Source organism: Leuciscus leuciscus (assembly GCF_965113295.1).
Source record: "Leuciscus leuciscus genome assembly, chromosome: 24".
Classification (NCBI taxonomy): domain Eukaryota; kingdom Metazoa; phylum Chordata; class Actinopteri; order Cypriniformes; family Leuciscidae; genus Leuciscus; species Leuciscus leuciscus.
Window position 1 is genome coordinate 21163951 of NC_138723.1, and position 9975 is coordinate 21173925.

Here is a 9975-nt window from a genome sequence, read left to right on the forward strand (position 1 = left end):
GCAATTGTCTTATAATGTGTTTGCTGATTGTTGTCTAAATGTCCACTTACCCTCTGTTTTGTAGCCTACTCTAAAACCAATACATCTATTATATTGATTTTATGGGCAATCTTGCGTGAAGAATGTGGAAACGGCGATCGATAGCTTAAATAAAGAGAAACACAACCTAGCTCTTCTCCATATACATACTGCATAAAGCAATATGCATTTTAAATGGTAATGGACGGTGTTTAAGATGGAGGCATTAGATGGTTTGATGTTATATCATGAACCCTTGTCCGGTCGATTCCTGATGAATTGTAAATACTGCTTTTGAACTTGAACTTGGAGAGTAGCGCCCTCTATTGGGTGCATATAGTAGCGCGTCTCAACTCATTGTTCATGGGACATGGTGATGATCCAAACTAATCGTATTAATTGTTACAATTAGTGATGATAACCAATCGGTATTTAGCTGGGTTAATTCTTGGAAACTGATTACGCTGATTAGATAAATACATTATTTATTAAGTAAAATGTTATTATTATTATTATTATTCAATTAGGCCTACTGGTGATGAACAATCAAATTTAGCCAACGATTCTTGGCTAATTTATTATTTAAATAATAGCCTAGTAATAATTACTGTTGTTGTTGTTGTTATTTTATATATATACACTGCTCAAAAAAATTAAAGGAACACTTTGAAAACACATCAGATCTCAATGGGGAAAAATATCATGCTGGATATCTATACTAATATGGACTGGGTAATGTGTTATGAACGAAAGGATGCCACATCGTTTGATGGAAATGAAAATAATCAACCTACAGAGGATTGAATTCAAAGACACCCCGGAAATCTAAGTGAAAAAATGATGCAGCAGGCTTGTCAATTTTGCTGAAATTGCATTGCAGCAACTCAAAATGGTTCTCAGTAGTTTGTATGGCCCCCACGTGCTTGTATGCATGCCTGACAACGTCGGGACATGCTCCTACTGAGATGACGGATGGTGTCCTGGGGTATTTCCTCCCAGATTTGGACCAGCGCATCACTGAGCTCCTGGACAGTCTGAGGTGCAACCAGGTGATGTCAGATGGACCGAAACACAATGTCCCAGTGGTGTTCTATTGGATGTAGGTCAGGTGAGCGTGGTGGCCCTTCAATGGTATCATTCCTTCATCCTCGAGGAACTGCCTGCATGCTCTCGCCACATGAGGCCGGGCATTGTTGTGCACCAGGAGGAACCCAGGACCCACTGCACCAGCATAGGGTCTGACAATGGATCCAAGGATTTCATCCCGATACCTAATGGCAGTCAGGGTGCCATTGTCTAGCCTGCAGAGGTCTGTGCGTCCCTCCATGGATATGCCTCCCCAGACCCTCACTGACCCACCACCAAACCGGTCATGCTGAACGATGTTACAGGCAGCATAACATTCTCCACGGCTTCTCCAGACCCTTTCCTGTCTGTCACGTGCTCAGGGTGAACCTGCTCTCATTTGTGAAAACCACAGGGCACCAGTGGCGGACCTGCCAATTCTGGTGTTCAATGGGAAATGCCAATCGAGCTCCCTGGTGCTGGGCAGTGAGCACAGGGCCCACTAGAAGACGTCGGGCCCTCAGGCCACCCTCATGAAGTCTGTTTCTGATTGTTTGGTCAGAGACATTCACACCAGTGGCCTGCTGGAGGTCATTTTGTAGGGTTCTGGCAGTGCTCATCATGTTCCTCCTCGCACAAAGGAGCAGATACCGGTCCTGCTGATGGGTTAAGGACCTTCTACGGCCCTGTCCAGCTCTCCTAGAGTAGCTGTCTGTCTTCCTGGAATCTCCTCCATGCTCTTGAGACTGTGCTGGGAGACACAGCAAACCTTCTGGCAATGGCACGTATTGATGAGCCATCCTGAAGGAGCTGGACTGCCTGCGCAACCTCTGTAGGGTCCAGGTATCGCCTCATGCTACCAGTAGTGACACTGACCCTAGCCAAATGCAAAACTGGTGAAAAACAGTCTGAAAAGATGAGTAGGGAAAAAATGTCAGTGGCCTCCACCTGTAAAACCATTCCTGTTTTGGGGGTTGTCTCACTGTTGCCCATCTAGTGAACCTGCTGTTAATTTCATTAACACTAAAGCAGTTGAAACTGATTACCAACCCCCTCTGTTACTTAACTGACCAGATCAATATCCCAGGAGTTTAACTGACTTGATGCTATTCTCTGATTAAAAAGTGTTCCCTTTATTTTTTTGAGCAGTGTATATATATATATATATATATATATATACTGTATATGTATACTGTATATAATTATTATTTTTAATATATGTATATGTGCACAGTTCATATTCTGTGATCGTTTGATCTTTTACTGTAAAAAGGTGCTTAATACAGTCAAAAACTGAAAATAATGCAGAGAAAATTTTTTTTTGTTTGCAATAATGTTGCTAATTTCTACCTATTTTAATGATCTTTTTATTTTGTAGATTAGATTCAACTTTATTGTTCATCTGCAGAGTACAAGTTCAGAACCTATAAAATACAGTTCGAACCAACTGTGTAATTAGTAAAACAGCATTTAAAAAAGAGTGAGATAGTGATCATTATAGTACAACATATATTTTTTACAGTAGCCTACCATGCAAAAGAAAACGAGTATGTATGTAAAACCAAAAATAAACCAGGAGCTATGGAGGAAAGTCAAGTGCCACGGTTTAAACCTTAAGTGAACAATGAGCAATTAACCTTCATTTATACAGCCGGATTCCAGAGTTACGTTCCCATTAGTTCCGTTCATCTGTAGAGCAGGCCTGCTTCTCGCCCTCACCACCGCACACAGAGAGGGGGGAGTTTCAGATCAGACCCTGCAGGGCGGAGTGAGAATTGGAAGCTCGTAGAGTCCCGTGGCTCCTCATAAGTGCTCCTCCCCTCGGTTCCCTTCTCTGAGACACCAGGGGAGCCGCGCAGGAGAGCCAGTCCCACTGGCGGTTTGTTTTTTCAGGCCCACTGGAGCCTCTGAGCACCCAGCCCCCCCCTCTCTCCGCCCAGGCGTGCGCACACCTCATGGGAGCACAATTAAGAGCTGTCTCTCCTGCCTGCCGAGCTGTGGAGGACTCCCTCCTCTACCCTTCCCCTTTTTTAATCAAATAAGCCTCCTCTTGAGGCTAGTCCTCGTTTAAAAAGTCGGCATGCAGGATTAGATTTTAATTATGGAGATGCAAAGACATGGCAAGCGAACATAATGAAGAGACAAGCAGAGATGTGAGGAGGGCATTGTTCTGGGGATGTGTCTGACTTATCTCATGCACACCTGTATGTGATGATCAGTGGACAGGTGTCTGAAATCTAGTCATAAACACAAATTCATCTTTACTGTAAATTATACGTAGCCTACTAATACTATATGACAACATTTGAAATATAAATTGCTTGTAGATTATAATTTTCTGTGTAAATACGTCCATGAAGATCTAATTGTACAGGTGATAGGCTTTGTGGTGGGGGAATATCATCTTTAGAAACTTACATTGTACTTCATAAAATTGGATAAACTGCTCCATCTGCAGGCAAACAAACTACAACCAATAGAACCACTATAATTTAAATATAAACAATGCTAAACAAAATGTATAAACAAAAATTAAATAAATGCAATTCCATTAGCATTCATTTTTACACTTTTATAAAAACTAATGTGTGTGTAGATTTTTTTAAAAGAAATTAATTATTTGATTCAGCAAGGATCCATTAAACTGATCAAAAGTGAAAGATGGTTACAATGTTAAAAAATGATTTCTATTTTAAATAAATGCTGTTCTTTGAATTCATCAAAGAATCCTGAAAAAAAATGCATCACAGTTTTCCACAAAAAAATATTAAGCAGAACAAGTTTTCAACATTGATTCAACATTGCAGCAAATCAGCATATCAGAATGATCTCTGAAGGATCATGTGACACTGAAGACTGCGTAATGATGCTGAACATTGCATAAATTGCAATTGAAAATATATTCAAATAGATTTGTTTTTTAATTGTCATAATATTTTACAATATTACTGAAAAGCGTAAAATCAAGCATTATGTAGCCTACATTTTAATGATATAGAGAGATCAAAACGTGGCCCAAGTTACCTGATTTTCCATAAAAAAATAATGAGAGGAACATCAAAAACGACTAAATGGCTGTACATCATCTCAGTGTTCGCATATAAAGCAGCCTGTATTCACAGGCCTGTTAAGGTGTGATGGAACCATATGGCTAATTTGATTGACAGTAAGAAGCAGCTGTAGGAAGCTGACACTTCCCCGCCAGGCTCCCGATCAGTTGTGTTACTGCTAGCACACATAAGCAGACCTTGACTCCTTCTCACCCCCCCACCTGCTGGTCACACTCCTAACATGGGCACACAGCACACTCCACACACACACACACACACATGCACAATGCCAAGCAGGAGATCACAGTGGCATTCCTAGCATCCCATGATGCAGTTCTTCTCCGCAGCTCTTTTGGACAGTGTTCGTTCAGTTGTCTGCGAGGACACTGCTAAAACAAGCTTTACACAGCCTGCTGTCGAGCCAGGATAGCTGGACAGATTATTTACGGCAGTCTGACGGCACATTACTTGGCTGTTTGCAAGAGCACATTTAAATCTGGCAAGCATGGGATGCCTGGCTATATTTGTAGTGCTGAGAATGGCTTTTGTTCAGCCCAATTGTTCTCAACAGATAATGGGAGACAAAGTAGAAACAATATGTTCATAAGATTTGCATGCTGAATTAAAGCCAAGGGATTGACTCCAACTCACATGTTATAATGACTGGATTCAAACGGATGAGTTCCATATGCTTGTATTCCAATAATATGCGATTGGTTTGCCCTATATGTGCCGATAAATCAAAATCAGAATTTGGAAAAGTCCAATTATACATATGTTTGGGATTTTTTTTTTTTTTTGGCAGTGGATTTTAACCAAATGTTTTAATTGTCCTTTAAAGACAAAGGTATATTTCATAAATGTGTTGTAATTTGTTTGGATAGATAGACAGACAGACAGACAGACAGACAGACAGACAGACAGACAGACAGACAGACAGACAGACAGACAGACAGACAGACAGACAGACAGATAGATAGATAGATAGATAGATAGGTAGACAGAGAGAGATAGATAGATAGACAGACAGACAGACATACGGAGATAGATAGACAGAGATAACTAGATAGATAGATAGATAGATAGATAGATAGATAGACAGAGATAGACAGACAGACAGACAGACAGATAGATAGATAGATAGATAGATAGATAGACAGACAGACAGAGATAACTAGATAGATAGATAGATAGACAGATAGTAGGACATACGGAGATAGATAGACAGAGATAACTAGATAGATAGATAGATAGACAGACAGACAGACAGACAGACAGACAGACAGATAGATAGATAGATAGACAGAGATAACTAGATAGATAGATAGATAGATAGATAGGTAGACAGAGATAGATAGATAGATAGATAGATAGATAGACAGACAGACAGACATACGGAGATAGATAGACAGAGATAACTAGATAGATAGATAGATAGATAGATAGATAGATAGACAGAGATAGACAGACAGACAGACAGACAGATAGATAGATAGATAGATAGATAGATAGATAGATAGATAGACAGACAGAGATAACTAGATAGATAGATAGATAGATAGACAGACAGTAGGACATACGGAGATAGATAGACAGAGATAACTAGATAGATAGATAGACAGACAGACAGACAGACAGACAGACAGACAGATAGATAGATAGATAGATAGATAGATAGATAGATAGATATATAGACAGACAGACAGACAGACAGACAGAGATAACTAGATAGATAGATAGATAGATAGATAGACAGAGATATAGACAGACAGATAGATAGATAGATAGATAGATAGATAGATAGATAGATAGATAGATAGATAGATAGATAGAGATAACTAGATAGATAGATATATAGACAGAGATAGACAGACAGACAGACAGATAGATAGATAGATAGATAGATAGACAGACAGACAGACATACGGAGATAGATAGACAGACAGACAGACAGATAGATAGATAGATAGATAGATAGATAGATACATAGATAGATAGACAGACAGAGGTAACTAGATAGATAGATAGACAGAGATAACTAGATAGATAGACAGACAGACAGACATATAGATAGATAGATAGATAGATAGATAGATAGACAGAGATAACTAGATAGATAGATAGACAGACAGACAGACAGACAGATAGATAGATAGATAGATAGATAGATAGATAGATAGATAGTATCATTGAGACACTATAGTTTTTAACATTTTAATTTTCTTTTTTAAGTTGAATTAGTTTTACTTTTTCAAAAAAAAAGTCTATAGTTTTTATTAATTTTATTTTATTTTTAGTTATTTTAGTACAACAAGTTTAACTAAATGAGAAATGTTGCCTACGTTTAAGTTTGTTTCAGTTTACGTTTATTTTATTTCAAGCAATATTTTTTTTTATGGTTTTAGTTGCAGTTTTAGTTTCAGTTAATAACAATGTAGACCAAAGCAGATCTTTTAAAAATAAAAAATAAATAAAATAAATGTTTAAAATAAATCACAGAGTTAAAAGTGAGACAACTAGCCCCATTCTCCCCTATACAAAGACTGTACAAAATATAATACAATAAATAGTACAAAAAACTGTGTAACTGTGCAGAATAAAAAGAGTAGATAGTTGCAATGAATATACAATATGTGAAGAATAAGTGATAAAAATGCAATGCACGACGTAACAGATGCATATATGAGTATGTTGTCTGCTGTTGCATCCATTTAAGCATACTTTAAAGTCTAAAAAGTCTAAATAAATGTTTCTCGGATTCATCTCTCCAGAATGTTTGATTCTCATCGAAGTTAGACTGTGCTATAAAACCTCCTAACCGTGACTTGTAAGCTGGTCAAAAGTGTCTATACTGATCACCAATGTACCAAGGCATCAAATAATTAAAGTAATCCATGTAGCGGAGACATTGCGTCAACATCTGACCAAACGCACTGATGTGAGAAGCTAGCCGGCTTCACACGGACTTTAAACGACACATTAGGCGTGTAGAAGAGTCTTAGGGGGTTAGGGTGCATCCAATGATCCTAAGATAGCAAAGCCCACACACTCTGATCACATCACCTAGCATCTGTCCGTAACAATAACTGGGGGGTGGTAGGGTTGGTGATTCTCTATATGGCAAGTATTCTTCTCTGTTGTGCCTCCTCCTTTGTCTAAACATAGAACAGGTGGGCCGTCAGGCCAATTGTGCCAATATATAGCTGGAAACCGACGATGTTTGAGTGTCCCTCAGGCTTTTGAGACCAAGAACAGAGTAAAGAGAAGCTCTTCACAATGGTAGGAACCGTGTCTCTTTGCTTCGTCCTATCTTAACATGGAAATGGTGGTGAAACTGAGTGGCGTTGATCTTCTAACTGAGATAATATTGTATTTTATGTTAGAAAGTACATGCAATGGAAGGTTTTGTACATGTATTTCTTTCTATATCTTTTAAAAAGGGCCTTTTTAATTAACCTAGATCTTAGTTATGAGAGCAACTTTTTTTTCTTCTTTAAATTTCAGGAAACTTCTCAGTGAGTAACTGTTCCAGGAGTCAATATATAGCCTATTTGTGTTTAATTTGTAGCATTTCGGACTAAATGCAACTAAATTCATGATGTCCTTGAATAGGGCCACTGACAGCTCTCAATGTCAAACTCGGCAGAGTTCATTTTGTGCCGTAGAGCGGTTAAAGTGTATTATAGCAAACGTCTTTGCAGGTCATGTCATTTTTGCATGAATTTTTAAGTTTTATGTGCTTCAAAATTACATTTAAATAGCATAAAGGCAGGGGTGGGAAATCATCTAAATTGTTTTTGCTCTGAATCCCAGGCACCAAAGAAGGCCAAGAAGAAGGAAGCTGCCAGCTCCAATGTGTTTAGCATGTTTGAGCAGTCACAGATACAGGAGTTTAAAGAGGTGGGTCATTTCTAGGATTCACTTCCTTAAACATTTTATTTTAGCATATTTTTTGGTACTTACCTCTGTAAATCTGAATGCTTCTCTAGGCTTTCACCATCATGGACCAGAACAGAGATGGCTTTATTGACAAAAACGACCTGAGGGACACATTTGCTGCTCTGGGTGTGTGAAGCCTCACTAAATGCATGTATATAGTGTAAATACTGGAGATACTTAAAGGTGTTTATCCTATTGAACCAACAAGGGTATTGTTCTAAGGGTTACAGTGGCTCCTCTTTAGCCCCCTACTGAATGTTGTGAAGCCTAAATGTGATTATAGCAGATTTAGATGCAAAACCATTCTATGAAACCATTGATAAATTCATATACAGCAGTAAAATCTTTCTAATTTAATAATTGTTTATAATATAAATATTTTTTCATTACAAATCATAATGTCAGCACAACAATTCAAGTACATTTTGTTATTTTTTCCCCTCAAAATTCTAAAGCGAAATATACCTAGGCTAATTATAATTTTCCCTGGCCCTGTAATCCTGGTCTCATTAGTATTTTATTGCATTAAATATCTATGGTCTACTCCCACTACATTCGAACTATCAGAGGAAGTGGCACTCTGTATTAATGTATATCTCTGTATGTGCATGTTTGGCAGGACGTCTCAATGTTGGCAACGATGAGCTTGATGAGATGCTAAAGGAAGCCTCCGGCCCCATTAACTTCACCGTCTTCCTCACCATGTTTGGAGAGAAGCTCAAAGGCAAGAATCAAATTTATCAGAATTGAAATGATAATCATGCTAATGAGGTGTAAATAGCAGCAGAACCCAGCAGACATCAGGCATGCTGCATACTGATATATGAATTGTATAGTTTAGCATCAGAAGCATAGATTTTGAATGCAACTTTCTCCAAAAATTACTCAAATCTTTGTTAATTAAAGGGATAGTTCACCCAATAATGAAAATTCTGTCATCATTTACTCACCCTATTGTTGTTCCAAACCTGTATGAATTTCTTTCTTCTACTGAACACAAAAGAAGATATTTTGAAAAAATATGGGTAACCAAACAGTTGATGGGCTCCATTGACTTCCAAAGTATGGAGAAAAAAATACTATGGAAGTCAACTGTCTGGTTACTGACATTCTTCAAAATATCTGCTTGTGTGTTCAGCAGAAGAAAGAAATTCATACAGGTTTGGAACAACTTGAGGGTGAGTAAATGATGACAGAATTTTCATTTTTGGGTGAACTATCCCTTTAAGTTTTTGACATGTATAAGAGTATATATGACTCATTATAGTTACAGAATAATCTATAATCTGTTACCTTTCTGTGACTGACAGGTACAGACCCCGAGGAGACTATTCTCAATGCCTTTAAGATCTTCGACCCAGAGGGCACAGGAATCCTTAAAGGAGAAGAGTAAGTAAATCACTGACTTTAAAGTCCAAAGTCTCCTTGAAATGCACAGCATTGAATATATTTATTTTGTTTCTCCTCACAGGATCAAATATCACCTTATGTCCCAGGCTGACAAATTTACTGAGGCTGAGGTAATATACTTTTCTTTCTTCTGAAATGCAAAGGCACAATTTGTCTGAGATGCTGATGATGAATTTTATATTTAATATTAAAATATATAAAAACTCATTGAATGCATTTTAATCAAGAACATTTTTACAAAATTTACCTAGGTAAGCCAGATGTTCACAAACTTCCCCTTGGATGTGGCTGGCAACCTGGACTACAAAAACCTGTGCTACGTCATCACCCACGGAGAGGATAAGGAACAGGAGTAAAAATTACATTTCCGATGTTTCTCCATGTTTGTTCATGTCCCTTTGTGTGTTGTCTTCCTCTTAAGCTCTGTATCTGTGCCTTTTGTCAATAAAGAGATAAAAAAAACTGTTGTTGTTGGAGGGTTTAAACTTGCTAA

The 9975-nt window shown here is 38.0% G+C and overlaps 1 protein-coding gene across 1 annotated transcript; it reads left to right on the plus strand.

The window, feature by feature from the left end:
* Positions 1-7350: 7350 nt before the first annotated feature.
* Positions 7351-9935, plus strand: myl10 (myosin, light chain 10, regulatory). The gene is made up of 7 exons (XM_082158302.1): positions 7351-7412; positions 7947-8033; positions 8123-8198; positions 8692-8796; positions 9383-9461; positions 9544-9592; positions 9734-9935. Exons 1-7 carry the CDS (start codon positions 7410-7412, stop codon positions 9836-9838), a joined length of 504 nt encoding a protein of 167 aa, XP_082014428.1. The 5' UTR covers positions 7351-7409; the 3' UTR covers positions 9839-9935.
* Positions 9936-9975: the final 40 nt, after the last annotated feature.